Source organism: Patagioenas fasciata, chromosome 9 (assembly GCF_037038585.1).
Source record: "Patagioenas fasciata isolate bPatFas1 chromosome 9, bPatFas1.hap1, whole genome shotgun sequence".
Classification (NCBI taxonomy): Eukaryota; Metazoa; Chordata; class Aves; order Columbiformes; family Columbidae; genus Patagioenas; species Patagioenas fasciata.
In genome coordinates, this window is record NC_092528.1 from 19894377 (window position 1) to 19918075 (window position 23699).

Consider the following 23699-nt stretch of genomic DNA (forward strand, 5'->3'; position numbering starts at 1 on the left):
GACTATTCATTGCCTTTAGGAAACATAAAATGCAGTAATTGCTTCTTGCCCTTTTTAAACTGACTTAGGGGTCTACTTTCCCTTTAGCATTAATGAGAGTTACGGGTATGCAGCAACAGGAGACTAAATGAGACAAAACCTTAGAGCACCTCCTGATAAGTAAATCTTCTTTCTATCAGCATTTTAGAGGCTTTAGTATCCCTATTGCCTCCCATTATTTATGGTACCTGATTATTTTGTTGATATTTAATATTTATTACATAAACTAAAATTTAGGCAAACGCAATAAGGCAGCGTACCTGTTTGAAGGCTTATATCTTAAAAGTAATAAAATGGACTTTTTGTAATGGATGCTCATTTTTGTAAGTGAAATGCTAAAAGAGCTGGAATAAGTGAGTCTTTACAGAAGGTGAAGAGAAGCTATAGTGGGACAGGAGAAAGTAATTGTGGATGAAAGACTTTTGGTGATCATAATTCTGTCAAATGTATACTCTGGTTTTGTTTGATTGCCTCCTAGTCCATCGTGTCTTAGTTTCAGTATTTTAAAAATTAGTTTCTGTTACCTGAAAAGAATAATACAATGATGGAAGAACCCTGAAGAATCATATATTGAATAAACAGTCAGGGCTAAACAAATAAATCTAGTGGAGGGATACATTTAATTTACAAAATCAAAAACTGTCTGTAGAATATTAATTCAAACCTGCAGAAAATAACTGAAAATGGTGCACCTACTACGCAGTTTCAGTCCTGATTTATTTTCACTTAAAAACTCTATTGCTGTCACATGTTGTAGGATCTTTCCATAACATTTTATTTTGTTTATCTGATAGTGATTTCAGCATGTTTTCCAGTGTAAGGACTCAAGACTTCAGTCTTTATGATGATACGGACACAGCGATGCTGTTAGTGTTGTCTGCTATCTAGAGAATCAAAAGCAAAAGCCATTTCTTACTGATTTTTAGAATGAGAATTATTGCTGAAACAGGTGGTAGTCTAAACCAGAATTTCTTTTAATATGACTTTCAGGATTTTAGAGAATTTATTTAGTAGCCAGACATGAAATGGGTAACAAAGGACACAAAGAGTTTAGCTCAGAACTCTGCTTCTGCTTTGAGGATTCCAGGTTGACCCACTCAGTGTTCCTGTATGGCACCTCAGACAGCTGTCGGCACTGTGGGTCTTGAGCTGCTGGGTTTCTTTTAGGGATTGCAGAGCAATTTACACATACAAATTAAGTTTCACAGCATTCCTGTATTTATAGGTGAAGTACAGATAATAGGTAAGTAATTCCATGCCTGGCGCATGAGGACCAAATGCTGCTTTGGTTTCTAGACCTCAGATAATATTCTAACTCCAGGTAGCAGAAAATCATTTTGATCTTTAGTTTTCTAAGCCAGCTGTTACTGAGATATAATGAATGTGGTCCATTGTACCTGCAGACTGGAGTGAACATGTGGCAGAAATCATGTGTTGTATCTTAACAGAGCAGTGGCCGTGGTGCCTGATGGGTCTGTCACATGTCCCCATCAGGGACGAGTCCTCCTGCTTAGGGGATGAAGCAAGCAGAGCCCCTGTGTTGTGAAATAGATAAACAGCTGTGTTAGAAAGCATGTTTAATCTGTGACAGCTTAAAAATAGGTCAGCCCCTTTGCAAAATTAATTGTGTGTAATGTGTATTGCAACATGATTATAACAAAGATTTTTGTTTTGTGGTTGCGTGTTTTTTTTTTTTTTTTTTTTCCTCATGGTTTTCATATAAACAACTGTATAAATACTAGAATTATCCAGTTTATTTTTAATAGCTAGCCTCAATTATGCTTCACCTTGTTGTAAAATTAGGGATGGTATGAGATCAGTTGTTAGCGTTGAGTTGTTTGGTGCACTGTCCAGCTGCTGTTGAGATCTGGAACCATGATCTGTACAAAATATTTCACGAAGGCCAGCTCTTAAAAACATACAACATTCATTGTCTTGGTTTCATTCAGAAAAGAAAATGCCCCTCTCTGTGTGTTATTTGGAGAAATATGTGCTGTTTGCCCTTGCAGATGCTACTTTGTTCCATTCTGTTGACTTTTTAAAACTTAAAAGATAACAAAAAGCCATTGAAAATGTGTATGTGTATATATCTTTGGCTTCACCTGGCTTTTGTTCAGTGCATAGCTCCATTAAGTGCACAGTTCTTAGAATTTTAAGTCCATTGTTCATCTTTACCCTACTGGAAATCCCAACGTGAAATTACTGTTGTTCTTTGCATGTGTCTTTTACTTTTCTAGTTTCATTCTTTCAGAAGTAAAGTTGATGTGGTATGAGAATGATGGGCAGCAAGACATTTGAATATGTGTATTTGGGTAGGGTCACATTATCTAGATACCATATATTGTAAAGATTACATTTGGGGCTTGTATTAGGAAAAGCTATTGCATTCACCAAGGCTCTGTACTAAACAGAATGATTGTTGCAGGTATGACTATAAAAATGCTCGTGTTTAATTTATGATGTATAATTCTGGCATTCAGTATTTAGAATGAGTTAAAAACTGACTGAAACAGTAATGAAGGTATTAATATGGTCCAGTTCTGCTTTCACAGTTAAAATCTCATGGTACTTCATGAGTTGTTTCTGTTTCTCAAGTCCATGCACCTGGTACAAAGAGTTTATGGTTTTTTTTCTTAGATGCATCACTCAAACACATGGTATTTCAACTATAAATGACAGGTTTAATGCTGAATGACTAATATCCTGTAAAATAACAGAGCTAGAGAGAGCTTTTAAAATACAAATGTTTTAATACTCCATAGCGCTTAGACTTAATGCATGTCTCTTTCCTACATCTATTGAAAATATCAACACATACTGTTCATCTCTTCTTTTGTTATTGCTTTTGTCTATTGCTATTTTATGCATGAGAAAGTTCTTGTTTTCTACTCTGTGCTTGGCTGGCTTTTCTTTTTTTGTTACTTAGTCCTGTGTACTGATTGCTTTTTTGCATGCAAATTACAGAATGTCATGGAAATGAGAGAGCTCTGAAAAAAAAGGAAAGATAATGCTGGGTTCCAACTGTCTTTTGTTTGTGCGTAAGTGTGTAAAATATATGACGTGGAATATTTTCAGAATGGCCTTTGACTTTCCTTCTGGTGTATATTTTTAATATTTAGTAAAGGAGCAGGCATTTTTCACATTGGAAAATATGATTATTAATACTTGTTAATAATACAGGTGCTGGGCATGAAATAATTTTGTCTCACCATCCATTTCTAGAAATAAGGAATTATGATATAATGTCTTGCCCAAGCTAAAACTTCAATTATCATATTCAATACAACTTTTGTGCACTATGGGTGAAACCCTGGCCCCACTGAAATAAATGGGAAAAATAATTGTCTTCAGTTGGTCTAGGATTTCACTCTTGTTTCTAGTTTACATATTGATATTCAGGGTTCTTTACAAATATCTCAGCAGGTGGTCAAAGGTTTCAGGATAATCTATGGTGCTGTTAAAAGAGAATGTAATGACTATATTTAAAAAAATAATAATAATACAAAAAAGAAAACAAGAGAGGAAAAAGAAAAAAGCCCAAACCATGCTTATCTTTGTGTAAAGCATGAGCTTGAGTGCTTGAAATTAGAAATGTGAATTAGCATTTCACAGAAAATATTGTTTTAACCAATTGTCAAGGCATTTATTAGCCACCTTATTGCATCAAATGCAAGGGGTAATTTGGCAGTTCTTGTCTCCACTATTTGTAATAACAGCAACAACAAAAAACAATTAAATTAAGTGGATGAATATAGTTTATGGTGGGTATGCTTTTAGGAAACAAGCTTTGATTCTTCATTTAAAAGCAATAAAGCACTGGGCACTCTTTGATTCTTGTGCTAGATGTTTCTAATAACCATACCCCCTAGGGAAGGTTTTGCTGTAATGTTTGAAAATGTAATGAAATATTGGTTGCTATAAACTAAGATTTCCCTCCCTGCAAATGTTTTTCTTGAAACTTCCATGGGAATTTAATATTCACTGGTTTTTTTTCTCGGTCTTGTATATTCTTGAATTGTCTTTTTTCCTCCATTTTCTCCGTTCTCAATCCTAGGTCCCCTTACAAAGAAACAGACAGATGATTTAGGTGATAATGACGGTGCTGAAGATGAAGGTATTTTTTTGCCGCCAAACTGATTTGCATGACAAGGATCCCTGAAAATCTTTTTTTCCCCTCTTTTTTTGACTTCTTGTCTTCTTTTGAAGAGTTTTTTTTTTTTTTAATTCCCATTTTTGATGTGTTTTGTCTTCTTGCTTGTTGTTATACATATATATTTTTATTTTTTTAAAAAGAAAGAATGTTGTTAAGTTCTACGTTTTGATACAAAACAGTAACAATATTTAAAGAGGAGGTTTTTTGTTTTCTTGAAATGGACTTTTGATAAGTTGCATCCCACCTTTTGACTGAATTTTGTCCATACTATTTAAACTAACACTCTTTCAAAGTTTTTCTGTACACCTTTTTGCATGTGTTCTAACCCTATGTATTTCACCAAGTACAAAGATGTTTCTTTTTTCACTGACTGATCTCAGTTTGATAAACATATAAAATGCTGTGTTTATTAAAGGAAAAATACAGAAAATTCTTAGAAAGTGTTTCTTAAGCAACTGAATTTTCCCCAATAGAAAACCTTCTGCATTTACGTTGCCATGAACACATAGAAATAAATGCAAACTGCCTCGCCTCTGTGCCCTAGAATGTGGACAGTATTTGCAGTTGGTGAAGCTCCGTGCAGGACCAGTGCATTCTCTGGAGCTAAACTGGTGCCATCTCGAAGAATCTGATCCCTTTTGTTTTCTACAATCATATAAAGATGCCTGTCTGCTTGTGCTGACCCTTAGAAAACCCTATTACCAAGTAAAATCGAAAGTTTGAAATGTCAAGCATACTATTCTGTTTATGAATTACGTCTGTTAATCATATAAGCTATGCAGATTTGATATTTTTTAGGGCTATGAAAATGGTAACAATGGGCTCTTTCTCCTGAGTAGTCAAATCCCTGAAACTGATGTGCTTCAAAATTCTGAGTCTTAAACACATACTTTGTATATTTTATGGTCAACAAGTATAACAAATTACCATATAAGGCTGGTACAGTTGCTGCTTGTTTCTCTGTTAGTATCTGGGTTCTTTTTTTGCCACATACTAAGATGAAGCCAAACTTGTAAACTGCAAGGCTCTTAATTTAAAAAAAAAAAATCTTCACACAGAAATGCACACTCTTATCACAAAAGATGAGGGAAGGCAAATTGGCACTTAACTTCTTGCCCAATAATTGAACAGAGGCTTTACAAATAAACTCACAAATTTCTACTTCTGATTTGTGATCCTCTGCTGAGTGTGCATGCTAGGCATATGAATGAAAACACACCAATTGGCCCAAGATTTGAAAGAATAACCTAACTGAAAATCTCCTTTGAAAGCTCTCATATTATTCAGAGCTAAGTGTGATAATTCAGATCCACTTAGCTCTATGAGGCCAAGTCATTTTTACATTAATTCATGGCAAAATATTGCAAGGGACGTTCTTATGTATTGTCCAAGACTTGTGATATTGAATTAGCCACTGTAAAAGTTGCTCTGTCTTGTGGTTTTTTTTTTTTTTTTTAACATTATGTTTTAAGAAACCATTAGAAACCTGGGTTATTCATCCAGTGGATCTTAATGGCTCTCCTAAATTGCTGTATAATTGCCAAGACAGATGCTAATGTTTTAACATTTGTTGAGTCCTTCTCTGCTTAGACACACTTAAAAGAAACTACTCACCGTACTAAAATTGAACAGAGAGTAGTTGCTATCAGAAAGCAGTTTAGTACGCAGAGTCAGATGGGAGTAGGGATCTCAGTCTTTGGAGAACAAGTGTCCATGTCAGAGAAAACCCCTCTCCCACATTGATGACTGTAGGAAAGAGAGAAAGGGCTGTAAAAACACAGCAGTCAAGTTAGGGGGGAAGAAACACATTTACAACATTAATAAATCTCTGTAATTTATAGGACTGGGATTAATTTTCTCCAGCATACAAGTGGCAGTTTTGTTCTTTCTATGCCAATAGAAGAATACAGGCAGTAATTAGACTTTTGCTGTTTCTGGGAGTCACAGAGAGGAAGGGCAAATTTGAATTTTTATGATTAGTAGACACTGAAGGTTGCTGGGATGTCTGCTGGGTTGGTAGAAACCCTGTTGGCTGCAGCCCTGCATTTCCCTGTCCCTCCGTGAAGGAGCAGTATTGGATAAGGTGCATTTTGTGAACATGCTCTTGTGCGTGGGAACCCTAGAACTTGTTGCATGTGCAGAACTGAAGAGTTCACAAACTTCAAGTCATATATATGTTCGGCTGTGAGTAGCAGGAAAAAGAGAGGCGAAGCAAAAAGCTACTTTAGCTGTCTAAATTTCTGCTAACCTGTCCATCAAACCCTTTGCCTTTTGCAGTTTTTACTCAATATAAAATTACAAATGAGTAACAGTGAACAAAATAGAACAAATACCAAACTAAATGAATGATCAAGTTGGAATACTAGGGAGACTGGGCTATATATGGTCAGAAACAACTGTGTCATATAACCATAGAATCCATGCTAGGTAAACAATGTCCAGGGATTTCTAAACTGCCCAGGATACTCTCTGTAATAAGAAATACAGAGCTCCAGTGTCTGTTTCTTGTATTACACCTTTCCTGAAGAAAGATCTTTTTTAGCAGCTTCCTTGGAGCAAATGGCTGGAAAGTATTGTGTATTGTGACACTCAGACATCACAGTTTGATTAGAAGATTTCATTTTCAAACAGCATTCGATAATCCTACTTCCATCTGCTGCTACATGTCACTTCCATAGTATTGTGGTCCAACCCTTGCCAGCACAAGCACTGGGATCAGTAATCAAACTTGGATCTCTATGTGCTGCAACCAGTATACCAGGCTTAATTAGATCATTTTTCATTTTTGTTTTCAAAAGACCCAAAGGCAGTAGTGCACATTACCAGCTAATGATCTGCAAATTTGCTGTTTAAAAAATGAAGGTGTTTTCAAATTCTGTGAGCGTGAAATGTGTGTAAAGTCAGAAATTATATAAATATCTTTTTTTCCCTAGTCTAGCTGCGTTCTTGTTTCTGTTTAACCCTTTTATGTTTACACTTGAAATTGCTTACCTGTTTTTCAGTAAGTATTGAACTACTTGAGCAGGCACCAAAACCCTGAGTGGCAAAAGCACGTTCAACCAGTGAGCACTGGGGATTTCCCTTTTTATAGAAGTATTGGATTTCCCTATTTGCTGACATGCAGGAAAGCAATATGTAGCCTAGGTATAAGATTTAACTCTAATTTGCTCAGCAGTTCAATAAACTCTACCTTCCTCAGTTTAGAAACAAGGCTTAGTTTAAAAAAGTAACATATTTTTCTCTTAAAATATTTTAATATTAATCTGTTGTCTCAGTCTTAATTTTGGTGAGCAATAATAATTTAACTGGACTTGATTTGACTATAGCGAAAAACAGTGACTCTTTATGCACCCTTAGTTCCTATATTCTAAAATCCTTGGCATGACTTAAAATACAACACCACAAATCATTGATTTTCCTGTGTACTCAGGGATCAGAACTGGACTTCTGTGTAGTTTGTGCTGTGTGAAATATCCACGAAGGATTTCTCACAAATGAATTATTCTCATCCACCCTTCTGTCATGCACACCTTACCTAGCACATCAACATGTCAATCTTAGATCCTTATTTAGCCATCAATGCTATTTGAGCGTCTCTCAGTTTTAATGTATTCAGTCTCACAGCATCCCTCTGCGATAGAGGAATGCTATTATTCCATTTTTAGAAATGAGGGATACAGACGCTGAGGTTGAGGAGTGCAGTAGCATGTCCACAGTAAAGCAGGGAACAGAATACGGGCCTCAGAAGAGGCATCTGCGCTGTAGTTACTGGATGTTTCTGCTCTTCCCTCCTTCATTCCAATCTCTCCTGTGAAAAAGGAGACAGATTAGGAACAGATGTTTCTGTTTGTTCACAGGCTGTAACGCTGATGATTCTGATAATTTAGTCTGATGCTCTGTCTTGTATGGACTATTGGACTTCATTGACTGAGGGAAGTTCTTGGTCCAGAGCCTCTTTTAAATCAAAACAAACAAAAATCCACTCATATTTTAAATTGCTAATGATGCAGAATGCATCTGCAAATCTCTTCTTATGCTCAACAGACTGTAGTGCAGAGCCACATTTCAGAATTGAGGATCTCTCCAAAACCCCTATCTCTTTATTAGTATTAAAATAGACTAAGTTGCCAAGTTTAGCATTACAACTGCTTTCAACAGTCATGGTAAGAAATGGGGAGAGAAACAATCTTTTTGGCTGGCGTTAGTTGTATGTTTTGGGAATTCAGAGATTATGAAACAGCAGAACACATTTGTCTACCTCGCGAAGTCCCCACATGCTCCAGCGTTAATTATAACCTCTAATGAGTTCCAGCCAGGCTGGACTAGCACAGATCTTACCGATCTTACCACTTTGGGTGAACTCGTTGACTGATACACGTAGACATATTCATGATTCCTGTTCATCCTGTCACCCATTCATGTTAGTTCTGTGATTCCAGCTCCCAAGTACAGATTCCAATGTCACCTGCATATTGAATTTTGCCAATTAGATTTTTTTCCTTTTACACTGAGAACCTCAGTTCAGATTTTGTTGAATTTTTGCAGTGATGTTATTAATGCTTGAAAATGCATGTAACAAAAATTCTGTCAGACCTTTAATTTAAGCACCTCTTCAGGGCTCCATTATACTTTTAGCACTGCCAAGCATTGCTGGTACCATGGTCTGTCAGCTTTTGCGTTTCTGACCATCATATTTTAATAGTTTAGAATTACTACCTACCTGGTTATTGAGGTCCTACTCTAATGAGAATTTGCTCCAGAAGGTTACCTGTAAAAGCGTAGGTCTTTTTGAATGTTAGAGTATACATTCATATAGTCCTCCACGAGGATCTCAAATCACTTTCAGATAAAGGTAGTTAAGTGTTTGAGACTACACAAAATGATCCATTGATTTGACAGGTACAAAACCAGACAAACAAAATGAAACAATTCTATTTGTCTGAAACTTGATGGGTACAGGCTGTATTTTCAAATATGAAATGTGTCTAGAACCTCACTGCCAGTCCTAACAGAAATTCAGTAGTTATTTTGATAGTCTCAGGACATGCTGAAAATATGGCCAAAATGGCTGTTTACAGAGTAGCACTGCTCAGTGCACTAGCTTGTTAAAATAACAGTACATCTATGAGGCATCTGATAGATTTGAACTGAAAGGTCAAATACTCTTAAAAGGCTTTTAAATGATTAAGAGTTGTGCTGATTGATACCATGCTCTTAAATATTTTAGGACAAAAGCTTATGGAAGAGCCACACATACACCCATATAGTATTCTATGTAAGGAACACATAGGTTTTACAGTAACCAATCTAAAAGTTTTCCACTGTTCTTCTGCTGTTTCATGTTCAAAGAGCAAGATTTACTTAATGCTTTACGTCAAAATGTGACAATTTTTTTAATGACATGTAGAAAAACACTGCTTGTGACATCTGTGCTGAATTAATTATATTTTTGTGCTAAGTTGTCTCCAGGTAGGCTTTCTTCCTTTCCCATTTTGGTTGTTCCCTGCAAATTATACTTGTTAAGTCACATGGCCAATTCATATCAGCTTCAAATGACTGAAGCTATAATTATGTTTTGTTATATATGACAATTGTGACTGGTATTCACAGTCAGACCCAGTTCCCTGTTGTGTGATGTAACAAACGTAGAATAAAAGACAACCCTATTCCTAAATTACCAGTAATGTAATTAAGACCAGACATAAAAAATAGATGCAACAAACATTAGAAATGTACAGAAGAGAGATGATGGAAAACCTAGTAAGAAAGTTCATGTGTATGTCATATAAATAAGATAATTCTCTGTTATACAGTAAGACATACTGAGGTGTTTTGTGAACTAGTAATTTAGAGCCAAAGTAATCACAGCAATCAAAACTTATCTTCTGTGTAAACAAAAACAGAACAGAGTTGAATTTGAGAAGGATTTTGAGTAGCGCTATCCCTGCATATGTCTTTGAAAATATTAATGTGTCTGCTTTTTAATTAAAGCAACACTTAATAAAATGCAACAAAAAATACAGTACACAGCTAAATTGAATCAGTATATAAATCTACACTTGGCAGAAATGCCACATTTGCACGTCAATTCTTCAGGTTCAGAATGAGCTACTTCCAGAAATAACTGTTAATCCGCATCCGTGAATAACTATTAACCCGTGTGAGAAAGTATAACTACGGTTTACAGAGACCACTCCAGCACATGCACACAAAAGATTGACACCAGCCCATAGGAAAAAACGAAAGCTGTGTCAAATCATTTATGGTCAGGTTTTGAAAAGTATCAGAATGTCAAAATCTCAATTATTTTCTCTGTTGAATTGGACACTTAACTCCAATAAGCACTTTTGAAAAGTACATATTTCTGCCACTTTTGTACCAATACAGAATTTTTCATTGCAGAGTGCTATATTAATACTTCCTCCGTTTTAATTTTAAAGGATGATAGTTTTCATGAGGGGAATATTTACTCTCAGGTAAGAATCAGTTACCAATTATGATCTGATTTTTTTCTCTCTTACTTTGACCTTCCGATTTAGTAGCATCCACTAGTTAGTAATCTGTACTTAACCACTAGTACTTAAACAGTGCTCTCCCTGCTGAATATTTGCACCTTTCAAATATTCCTAGTTAGGAACAGCAATGATGTGAAACCACTGGCTGTAAGACCAAAATGCAGGGATCTCTCTTATTCACATGAAGAGCTCTGTAGCTCCTATATAATCCATAGCCCAAAGTCCCACTGACCTCAGGTGAATGCTGCATAACCTCCCAGGTGTCTCCAGAACTACATTATTGCCTGAAAAACACACAGGAACACCATTTTTTGTTTGTAGAAGGGATTTCTCTTAAGACTGATGACTTTGGCAAAGCTGCATGAGAAAAATTCATACTGCATGTCATCTGCTCTGACATGGCACAGAGGTAGAGCTGAAAATTAGTCTTTCTTTATCTGTCCATAACCTTTACAGGAATATTAGTAGTAGGAAATAAGAAAAGTATGGTCTAGACAGAATTTACTGAGAGAATCACTTTATTTGTCAGATTTTACTCATGAATGTGTGCTTCCTTTCTCAGATAAAGGACACTCTTTCTTTTCTTGATATCAGAATATTATTTTCCACATAAACAGGCCAGTACTACCAACATTTCATTACTGTTCACAGTTGGTGCTCTGTAATTCTATGTAATTTTAATTAAAGAAGAATTCTGATACAGTCTTCCCCTGTGCTACCACCAAGCATACAATTAACTGTGTACAGTTTCTGCTGGGAAGAGTCACACAGTGATTGCAGATTAATAATTTATTATTGCTTCCATATTTGTATCAAAAAAAAAATAGGAAGCATAGGCTGTGAACAAACCATCTACTGAAAACAGTATATGAATTTGAAAAGACTTTTTCCTCAGTGTAGATTTTAAGCCTTAGGAGGTCATAATTCTATCCAATGGACAATGAAGATAAATGATCTCCTTAGCTTTACACTTGGAAAATTGCATGTTGGAAAGCCCTTTACTATATGCTTGAGTGAGGAAAGCAATACTTGCGATTTCATGCACAACCTTTCATCATCCTTGTGGTTGTGAGTAAATGATTGTTCTAGTACTTCAAATATTGAAGATCCGATTTCTGATCTTGACTGTTCTGGTGTTTTCTTCAAATTAGAATCAATATCAAAACGCTAATAGCAACTGGCTTTCTGTAAATAGACACATCTGTGCTGAACTTGTTGAGGAAATTCAAGAAGCGGGGCTTTTGGTGTAACTGCCCTCACCTAGTGGTCCTTACAGTGCTTCAGAAATGATTCAAACGATTCTACAGAGAGCTTACTTGAAAGATTCTTAACTAAGATTCCTCCAAATCAAAGGAGCGAACAATACATCTGAGGTTTCTTTAAACGCTGAAGTGAGTAATCAAGGAAGTCACTTGAATACTGTCATGATAAAAAGTGTCTTCAAATCAGTACATTTGCAGTACAGTTCCTCATTAGGAAATTTTAATGTCCTCTCTTGATATTGTCTTTCTTGATTTTTTTTTTTAGGGACTATTGTGGAATGCTATGACTTGGGCAATGGAAGAGACTCGGGCACCTTGTAAATGAGATAAAAACACTATTTAATCCAGATAGAAAAGTTTAAACTTATACCTTAGCTGTTTTCTTTCCTGTCCAACAGAAAAAAAAATATAAATTAAAACCTAGATATACATTATACCACCCCTAACTGTTGCTTCAAATTGGTACTTAAGAACAACTTTCCTCACAAGGAGCAATGGTGTTCAGATATTCAAAATTTTATTCCAAACAGATGCATCAATTTGCAAATAGGACTGGGGGATGGGGAGAGAAAGAGCCCAAATCAACATCTTCATTAAAAAAAAACCTCAGAACAATATGTCAATATTGTCAACATCTAATTTTTTAGTCTGAGAGAATGGCAGAGTTTATAAGCATTGTTCCAGGCAGCTCTTTTTTCAAACATACAGTCCTTTTCACAATTTAGTTAAATAAGAAGTACCGATGCACCTTAACCAGGTTACCCAGGTTACAAATCGTATCCATTTGAGGTCTAAGTGTTAAACAGCTTCCAAGTACTTTTTGAGAACTTAGATTTCAGGCTTATCAAAAGACAACTGTTTATACATCCTTCTTATAAATTATTGATCTTACCACACTGGAAGCAATCAACAATTTGAGCAGAAATCTTGTTTGTCTTAATATGGTGAATTGCCTTTAGCTAAGTGAACAGAAAGATGGACTGAGCTTTCAGAAGTGTTCAGATTTTGGCTAACTGAACTCACACTGATGTTAGTAGACATTTTACATCAAATCTAGCAGGAACAGATCCAGACCACCGTCCCATTGCATTTGAGCAAACATGTTACCATTTTCCATTCCTTTCTACTTTTCTGAGGCCAATGAATGTTTCAAAAAATATGAACTTCAGTTACAAGCAAGCCACAAAGAAATATTTATGCCCACCTGCCCATTTCCTTATGTAAAAGATGTTGCTTGAGAAACACTTCAAGAAAAATAACCTCACTAAAAAAAAATTAAAATATTGCATGTATCTTTTTTGGTACTTTCTTGAGATAAAATGTGTCTTAATATTTTTTCCAGACATTCGGGACAGTGGGGGACCTAAGCCTGTGATGGTGTATATTCACGGAGGGTCCTACATGGAAGGCACTGGAAATCTGTATGATGGCAGTGTTCTAGCAAGTTATGGGAATGTGATAGTCATCACAGTCAACTATCGCCTTGGGGTACTTGGTAAGAAGCTTTCAGCTTTCCGTTAATCCCTGCTATCTGCAATGCAATTAATGATATCTGTGAGAATGTGTTTTAAAGGGGGGGGAAACAACTTTTTAAAATGTCATTTTTCAAATAAAAGGTTTGTATTTGGGGGCTGAGATATAAAGACATGGCAAATATTTTCTGGAAGAACTTGCTGTTATGCTTTTAGTGGTATGAAACATGTATTCCCATTACTGAGGAGTTCAGAGAGAAGAGGTTTCTTGGTTTTGATTCTCTGTGATCAGCGGTGATGCTTTACTTCATAGACAGGTAAAAATCACATTTAAAAAAATGCTTTGTTTACTGTGATTTTTTCATACTTTGAAAAAGTTAAGGACATGACAAAAACTTTATTTAACAAGAGCTGTACTTTTTTGCCTATTTGTTTTGAGATTCACTGTGGTTTTGAAAAGTGTTACGGGTATAATTCAAATACCTCCAGTATCTTTTCTAGGCCAAATGAGAGAGAGTTAGAGTTACTTTTGTTTCGAATACAATGAACAGGATATGCTGATGCTGTTGGTAGATTTGTGTGCTATCCTTCTGGTAGGTTGTATTTGTGGAAGATTATACTTTACTATTTCTTCAGTGTAGTCACATTCGTGATACAAGTTTACCAGCTCTTGAGACAATATGGTTGTTGGTTTTTTTGTTTTGTGTATTCTACTGAAATATTACATGCTAAGACTCCTGAAAACAGGAGTTCAATTCTGCAATTCAATTCTGGGATATTATGGAGGTCAGTATGATAACTTCAGAATACTTGCATAGGTATAAGGGTATTCCCTGTAATATCTGAAGTGGTGTGATAAACCAGGTGTCCCTCACAGCAGTGAGTTGGTTCTGAAGACCAGTCGACTTTGTTTTCAATTCATGGACATTAGCAGTGTCTGCTGCTCTGATTTTCTGTGGTCATTTTATTTCATCACTACTCAGTTTCTTCATGTTTCAGCAAAATCCTCAAATTCATTGGTGCTGGTTTGCTCATCTGGGTAATTTTCTTCCAGCAGTTTCATTTTTGTTACAAAATTAACATCTGTGTACACTTATATTTTGCAGGGAGGGAATGGATTTTGAGTTTAGATTTTGAAGCTCCGCTGCTACAGTTGTATTTTACAAGGGACTGAATAATTTCCAGAGAGATCGTAACTAGATTTGCTGGATTTATCTCCTTAGTATCCAGCTGGAGGCTTCATTTGTGATGTACATCTTAAGGAAGGAAATTCTGATATTTTATATGTTTTTCTCCCTTTTCCTGTCTTCCAATTTATATACTTCAAGTCCTTAGGCACATATTACTGCAGCAGTTAATAATCTGTAATCTGTGGCTTTAATCAACATTTTATTTTTATACCAGTGCTCTTGTCTTTGACATTTCAAACGACGTTTATCTATATTATGTGCCAGTAGGGTATTTTGTCCAGTAACAAAGGCTCCATTATCTGAAAGCACTGCGTTTTTTTGTAAATGATTTAGTCTAGTTCCTAAATCACTTGTTGTTGCAGCATTTGAAAGGGCTAGTTGCTTGAAAGATGAAAATTAATACACTTTCATTGGTGGTAATGGCTTTTCCACTTGTAATTTAACACTGATGCCCGAGGAAACCCACCGCTAACATCTTACTGAGCTTAGGAGGTTTTCTTTTTTGTTCATGCTTTTGTGGTTCTTTGGACTTTGTGGTCTTTACAGACCCTCAAGGGGCGGAGAGCTAATTTTCTTGTAAGTGGGACCTATTACAGTAAAACCTCCAAAACTCACAGCAGGATCCAGGGATTGCTATGAATACTTGAAATTACTTTCAAACTAACATAACCGTCTATCAGGCTTGCAGGGTTTTCTCAGTAAAACAGCTGCAGCTGTTAACTATATGTAGAAGTTCTTAATATGTTCTGTATCTGGTACAATGCCCATCTCTCATGTATTAAATAAATTATGATGACATATCACTAAATAGGTAGTGTAGAAACACATTAGTAATCAAATAAGGAAAACTTCCGCCTGGTTTAGAGCTTCTGCATAATCATAGCAGATATCAACTTTTGTTGTTTGTTATTCATCTCTAAACAGCAGTTACCCTTTGCAGTCATATGAAATAACATACAGTTCTACAAATACAGAGCTGACAAATCCTCAGTTTCCCTTATCTGATCACATCCCATAAGGCGAGAGGTTCAGCTTCACTGTCCATTGCCTGTGGGACATCCAGATCTCAATTCACCTCTGTGCAAAATTACTGACTGTACAGCGAGAAGTAATATAGGGATATCTTTTTTTGTTGTTTTTCCACGTGAGAAGATGAAGGGACAAAATAAGGTGTCTCACTTTCATATGACCTTTATTGGTCTGGGTTCCTTGTATCAGTCTTTGTGGCTATCTGTCTTGATACAGGCAATCTCTGAAAGTCCTGGGAGTTGTGCCGTTGTTTCACCAACATTTGCACTGTGACATTTCTTAACAAGATTCACCCTGTGACATTTCTTAACAAGGAAGCCAGTTAAATGATTAGAGCAGCAACACCAATGTTTTTTTCCAGACCAATAGCAATGCGAAGGAAGGATATTCTGTGCTTTTTAGATTACTTACAGTACTATTATGAAGTCAACAGTAGACAGCTTTTGGTGTAATTCAGATTATTCTTCTGTTTATTCTGAGTTGAAACATCCTTTGTCTTACAGACTAATCTGCTCGAGGACCTGCATTTTATGGAAATGTAAGATTTGCTTCTAAATAAAATCTTAGAAATTGTTTACCATTTGGTAAAGAGAAAACAATGATACGGAGCAAACGCATTTAAAAACCAAACAAAACCCCAGTGAGTTCCCTGCCTTTGAAATGAGTCTGAGAATGAAAGTCCGTTAGAATCTTTGCTTAGATAAAGATAAGATGGAAAATGGAACTGTTTGTCTTGGAAACTTGGGGACTACTGAATAAGAAGACATCTGAAACAGACTATTTGTAACTCCTTTGGGTTCTCTTTAAATGCAAGTCTTGTGCAAGCAATCTCTTTTAGTGAGGAATACTGCACAAGCAGTCTGATACCCTTGAAGGACAGCACAGAAGTGCAGATATATTTTTATGGCTTGTTTTTAGGAAAGGACAAACATGAAGATAAATTTGGATTTTGAACCCAGCTAAACTGAGGCTTCAAATGTTTATTTAACGTATATCGATCTTGTAAAAAACAGCTTTTTATTTAAATTTCATAAGAGAAATATAAAAGGATTATAAAAGGAGTCTGTTTAACATCCAGAAAGGATCGTGATAGGCAGATTTAATACTGCCAGTGCTGTTTTCTGTGTTCTTTCTTACAAAAAGTTTATTTAGAAAAGGAAAATGCTTTGGGTCCGCATTGGCTGCTATGCCTTTTGCTCTCAAGATGGGAGAGAAAGGATAGAGCTGGTTTATGCGAACTGCATACTTGTTCCTTCATTTTGTTAATTCGTACTTCTTTCCTTTGATTACCTTTTAACCACAGGACTTTAATAGAACTGAAAGAAATATTATTTTTAATGCGGCTCGCAGTCTGAACTAGGGGATGGAAGAATGCTTCACAGGAATCTCCAAGTTAAGCACTCCTTTAAATTTCCCGTTTGTTCTTCTTTAAGAGGCAGTGGTTTTCCTTATAGAAACAGTAAATTGTCATTCCAAGGATCTGGGCTAAAAAGTGATAATAAAGAAAAAGGAAAATTATATGTATTTCTTAATTTTCCATTTGGTATTCTGAATAATGTCTACATTGGGAAGGCAAACATTCTGTAACTGTAAGACCAATATTTATGCCAAAATGGAAGCACACCCACAAATGCGATTGTCTTGGTTATGCTTTCTTTAATTATAAGCAGTATTTCCTTTTGAGGAGGATATAGGAACCGTTGCTGTCATTTAGTCTTGTATTTATATTGTCACACTTTAGTTGGAGGTTATTGGCTGGGGTTACTGAGTAGCAAACATCTATTCAGGTGTTCTGCCACTTTGATTTTTTTGCCAGTTTGTACTTACAATGCTGAAAGTAAAGTCACTGCAGCATACTGTTTGAAAGGCCTGATATCCGTATTCTTACTAGTACATTATTTCCTAAATAACTGCACTGAAATCAACTGAGTTCATAAATAGAGCTCTTCCTCTTGTGACAGAGCCTCATTGCCCATAAATTGAGATGAAGCAATGAGGAAAAATGGAACTGGAAAACTGCTACTCATGCAGAGAGTTGCTTCTGAGAACAGCTATTCTTAGAAGAGGTCTCTTGTGTTTTCCAGCCTAAACCTCAATTTTTGAGTGGTGTGTTTATCAGCTGGCTATATTGGGCTGTAACATTCATGTAAAATCAAACTCAGAATACTGAAAGAAAACAGAACAAAGCAAAAATATTGTTGCCAAGACCCTTTCCTACTTTTGTTAATGACTATTAGAGCCTTACGGATGATATAGTGACAGACAATGAGTCTTAATATTCCTTAACGTGTTTTGTTGGTGTGTGCTGGAATATATTAGGTTTGAATATACATATTGCTCCTATGTGGAATCATGCCAATCAGCAATATCTTATTGGCTAAAGAGGTACATGAAATATAAGGATACAACCCTGCAGTAAGTGTTGGACAATCTGTGCCAAGCCCTGCATTTGTGCAGTTATCCATCTTTCTCTTTGTAAGACATTGTATATTCCCAGTGGGAAAAAATATAATGCACAACCTTTTCTTTATGACTAAGTTTATGTACATGACTTTGTTCATATTGCTATAGTAATTCCAGCATGTAGCCTAGTAACCTTTCAATGAGATGAAGAACTATGTAGTTGACCATTTACAGGATTGAACACAGAGATGAGAATATATTATAATGAAAACTAATTCAGAAGAACTTGGATGTACCCACTCATTTCAGAAGTCTAATTCCATTGTGATTGACTGGAAGGTATTGTCTTGTTTTGTTTTGATATGCTTCTAAATAGAATAACATACAATTTTTTTAAGTGCTTTTAAATTAGATCTGTTTTATTCAGTGTTAATCTAATTTGTCAAACTGATCGATCCTGATTTTAGTAATTATTTACTTTGTAGTGTTTGTATCACATAGGTTTGCGGTGGTTGACTTTTCTTAAAATTTCTTTTGCTGCCTTGCTCTTTATTTTGATATCATGATAATACTACGGAAAATATTAAACAGAGAATATCTTTCCAATATGTTTCAAAATTGAGACATAACCATTTCAAAAGTTGCTTCATGTCACATAAAAAAAGCTTTAGTCAACTTCTTAAAGAGATTGTGATGAATTAGTGTCCTGTGTCACTTAAGTATTTTTGCATATATAATCTGTAATATGCTTATCCTGCAACCTACAGAGTTGTCTTTCCTCCTGAAAATAAGCCTCTTCACTTTAGTAAGTAGGCACCACCACTCACGCTCTAGTGACTATTCAGTGAAAGTAGCAGTGAAATAAGAAGGTTTATGTTATTTAGATATCAAAGGAGATTAAAAAAAAGTAGCAAAATTCTTTTTCCTACCTTGCTTAGACTATGGTCTTTTCTTTTATAGTTCACAATTTAATATCTCATAAAACTGAGAAAATGTTTGATCGTTAGCATCAGTGACAAGCACATCTGTTATCTTTTTATAAAACCTTAAAGGTACTGTCAGGAGATGGCATGTTATTCCGGCTTTGCTGTACCACCAGAGGGTCTCTGATGAGCCTTTTTTCTATAATCAATTTCCTAACATGTTTGAGTAGGAATGATAGATTAACAGAAGATTATATATTATCGCCTAATTAAAAGTACATTACATTGAAAGTAAGGATGGGAAATGAGTAGCAAAACAGATGAAAATGTGCAGTCAAAAATCATTCATTCAAGTTTTCTGAATTGGAAGAACATGCAGAGAATGTTTATTCATAAACATTTGTAGGGACCCATAGCAGTTTCAGAACAGGTCTCCCTTAGAGATATGAATATTAAGTTGCTTATAAATGGAATTTTAAAATTCTGGGATTACACAGTAAGGAAAGTGTCCAGAAGGCCGTATCTGTCCCACCTGAGCCTTGGGCATCACTGTTTCTTGGTATGAAGCCCTCCAAACGAATGCGATGCTAGATAAAGAGAAGAAATTAAGATATAAAATGTACTGCAGTTATCTGTTCCCTCTAGTGGGAAGGTCTGATTTACACACTTAGAATTCCAAAAATGTATTAGACAATTCTTATTTAATATAGCAGGTAACCTTAGGTCAGCCCAGTTTGCAGGAGGCCCAAGCACAGCTCATCTAGATTTACAGTGTCCTAATTTCATAGGCCCATTAACAGAATTAGCATTCAGGTCTCAAACCTGCTGTAATTAATGACATTTTAGTGGCTTTTTTTTTGTGAGCTAGTACCAGCCAAGGGGAGTCATGTATGCAGTGAAGCAGAGAAAGGAAGATTGCCACACTTGAATCTGTACCATCAAAATGACAAAATGGACTTGCAGTAAACAATAGGTTCTTGACTAGATCTGTTTAAAGGGTCAACTGCAGTGCATAGCAGGCAAAATATTTATGAAATGGGAACCCTGAATATATAGTGCACTTCTAAAATGAGCCATTTCTTTTCTATTTGTGCTTTTCCTAGCACAGTAAATTGACATTATCCATCTGCTTGGATAGATGGATAAACACCCGCTTCTCTATTTTTTAGGGCACAAAGACATAATTTTGTTTACCATTGAATAGGTTTCTATCTTGGTACAGGTACATTTTAAATAATAGGTTTATTCTAACTTTTGTCACTAGGCTTCCTTTTTAGTAAACAGGAAAATAACAAATAACAAATTTAAAAACTACTCACTTCGGCATAAGAGCAGTTTGTGTCATTTCTGTCAAGAGAAATTGCTTTTTGGCAAGATAAATTCCCTTGATCAATATTTAATCATATAATAAAAGTATTCCAGTTTTTCCAAATAGCAGATTTATCTTTGAGAGCATAATACACTTCAACTTGATAATATTTGCAAAATAGGAAAGAAAAAGTGTTCACTAAAGACAAGTTATAGACATCTTACTACATCTTACATCTCAGAAAAAGAATCTTTGAGCCTACTATTCTACGTAATTTGTAATTTTTATGTATATCTTTGTGTAGCTACCTTCGCTTTCTTCTAAATAACATCTGACCAAATTACTTCTACGCCGTCACTGATCCCAGTGCAAAACTTCTAATCTACAGTATTACAAATGTTTCAAGTATACAAAATAACCCATATTATACACTATGCACTGTCCTAAGTCTTTGGTTGTCTTGTGATGGGAGACTTGTCAGGAATCCAGATTTTGCTTCATCCTCAGAAGCAAACAGAATTTAGGCTACTCTGCCTTTGCCAGGATGCCAGACTTCCCAGGAAAGGATCTGTCTGACTGCAAGCCAAGAGGTGGGGATAAATTATGATTTATAAGCAATCTGTATCTCGCTGCAGAGCATTCCAATACTGAAATAATCCTCTGAGTTTCCAATATTCCGATTTTCAATGAAGGCAGGAAGACATTAAGAAATACGCTACAGCTCAGCATTGAGGTTACATCTGTGCCCGGTCTTGGTGGGCCGGCACTCCTCACTCCTGAGCTTCGTGCTGCTGGAATTCATACCCAGAAAAAAAAGGCAAGTGAAGGTTCTTTTGACACTTCTGGTAGAAGTATCAGGACAAGTAGATAGCGTACTTCTGAATTACCAGTTCACTGCATTTAATTACATATATTAAAATAGTCCCAAGTATTCTGAGGCTTAAATGAAGCATTTCTGTATATTGTGGAGCTTTGGAAGCAATAGATAACCTGACGGGCATTTCCATTGCAGATGTTACTTTCATTTTTCATGCTTTTCAAATGCATAAAATTGCTTGGTTTATTTTTTTTTTTGGTGTGTGCAAATTAGTTTACATATATAGGTACAAGCTCAAATACTGTTCTGGTACTTCTTTGATGTTATATTTCATGATATTTTTAAATCAGTTGAAGAAGATCTGTATTTTAAGGTTGTAACAGCACTTTTAATGGTTCAAGGGAGTAATATGAACAATAGATCTTGAGGACAAAAACTCTCTTGGCAGCAGTACTGGCAAGAGGGCTCCTAAATTTTTTCTTCTATTTATTGTGTGATCTCTGTGTAAATGCCTGCCTTAGCCAACACAGAAAAAATATTGCAGTAAAATATAGTAATTTTCATTACTTTTCAACAGAGAATATATAGAAGACTGCATTGTTTGATAAATGGATTTCTTACATTCTACGATGTACTGACAAATAAATATTGTTTAGGTGAAAAATGAATTTGAGTACATTATTACGTGTAAAACTGCTAGATGAAGGCCTATGAAAGGCCAGAGGAAATTATGTATATTGCTTAACATCCCTTATTAAGTGAAGTATGAAAATTGCCTTCAAGCAGATATAAATAAAAGATACTAATGTGTTTGTAGAAGTATTTTGAATATCTCTAGTGTTGTGTATGTTGCAAGCTAAACATAATTTAAAAAAAAAATATTACTTTTGTATCTTAATTAAATATTTGAAATATCTTCTCCAGTTTTCAGGGAGTTTACCCTTGCTCAAAGTGAGAAGCCAGACAGAAATAAATCTTACTGGGGTTCTTTGTTGCTCTGCAGTAGTTTTTCACTCTTTTTGTGTTGAGATTCGAATGAAATAGAATCAGAAAGAGATGAGCAGTCTTTCTCTGGGACACTCACTACACGTTCAAGAACTCTACTGATTTTTTTTTTTTTTTTTTTTTGGTCAGCTCTTGAATGTTTGATTTTATGAAATCTCCCACATTCATTATAATCTGTTCATCTTCTCAGCACTCTCCACCGGCATTGCAGTTGAGGGATCTTCCGTTGCCATAGGTGTGCTGACAAATTTCTTCATTTATTTGGAATGAAGTGTTCAGTACAGAACCACAAAATATGAAGAGATAAGAAGTATAGTGCCATATAGCTCTAAATCATTTAAAAAAGAAAAGGCAAACATATCCCTGACCTGTTTCCCTTACTTAGGTTCTAATATCTCATGAATTTGGTAAGCACTTATTTGTATCATCTCACCGATCTCAAAGGGAAACATATGGCTTAATTAATTTCTTCCAAAAAAAGCTTGCTTCCATCTCTACTTGTTGGTATAATTTATTGCACATTAGTTGGTGTTCTTCTGTGACTGAAATTTTCCTTTCAACTTCAGCAAAATACTCTAGCTTGACAGCAAATGGGTTTGTGTTTCATCTGTAAGGCTTTATTAAAGCAGTGAGAGGCAACAGGGTGTTCCTTACAGAACCATTAATGCATCCCCCATGGGTGTTGTGAGGCATGAGGCCAAAGGCCATGTGCTTTTAGCTACCCATGAACCATATTAACGACCTTGTAAAATACACTCCTGAGCATCCTAATGCTATTGTAATTACTCACTTTATTGCTACATGCCTCTTGAAAAAAATTATCTAAATATTTTCCTTTCACTTTTATACAGTCCTTAAATAGGAAGGCTAATTTATGGTAGACTGAAAGGAAAATGTTCACAATAAAAGAAGTATTAACTTTCATTTGACAATTTCTTTCTACTAATTTAAACTTTTTGGTATTAACACTTCATGGGCTTGTACATCCTCTGTGTTCAATGCTTACAAACCATTTCATTGTTGAGTTTCTTGTTTTATTGTAATTAATAGCTATTTGGATGCACATTGCTTGGATTTTTTCTATCATTAGGTTCTTGGATTTATATTAAAAAGATAAAATGGAAATGTACTCACTATTTTGTATTTTTTTTTTCTAAAGGAAAATAATTCACTGGGCATCTACCTTGCTAAAATAGATCTTTTCTAATGTGGGTTCCCTCCAGCTGAGGATGTGCTTAAAGAATGTTATTGGTAAATAACAAGATGCTACCTGCATTTTCCAGCAAACACGAAATTCAACATCTGCAGTAGCACCCGAATTCCATCTCTGCATCTATAAGCTAAATATTATGGAAGTGATGAACACAATTTGAAATTGAAGGTTGCATTCTTAAATAGTTTTAAAATTATACATACATTTATTTTTCTTTCCTCTCTACAAGAACATAATGTTTTTTCATCCTTTGAAAGTGCTATATAGTTTTTGGCTGGTTTCTTTTTATAAATGTTTCATAGGTAGTGTTTTGACCTCTGGTTCAAATTCAGTCATGGCAGCAGATGTGTTTGTTGATACATTTCTTTT

The 23699-nt window shown here is 35.4% G+C and overlaps 1 protein-coding gene across 10 annotated transcripts in view; it reads left to right on the plus strand.

Annotated features, from left to right (window-relative positions):
- Nucleotides 1–23699, plus strand: part of NLGN1 (neuroligin 1) — a 378226-nt gene that overhangs the window by 175787 nt on the left and 178740 nt on the right. For 6 of the 10 annotated variants that reach the window (XM_071812568.1, XM_065844748.2, XM_065844747.2 and 3 more), the window contains 2 exons: nucleotides 4094–4153; nucleotides 13312–13464. The exons of 1 other annotated variant lie outside the window; for it this stretch is intronic. In XM_071812568.1, coding sequence (XP_071668669.1) covers nucleotides 4094–4153; nucleotides 13312–13464 — 213 coding nt within the window. The remainder of the gene's footprint in view (nucleotides 1–4093; nucleotides 4154–13311; nucleotides 13465–23699) is intronic. 3 more of the 10 variants (XM_071812570.1, XM_065844750.2, XM_071812572.1) reach the window with 1 other exon arrangement.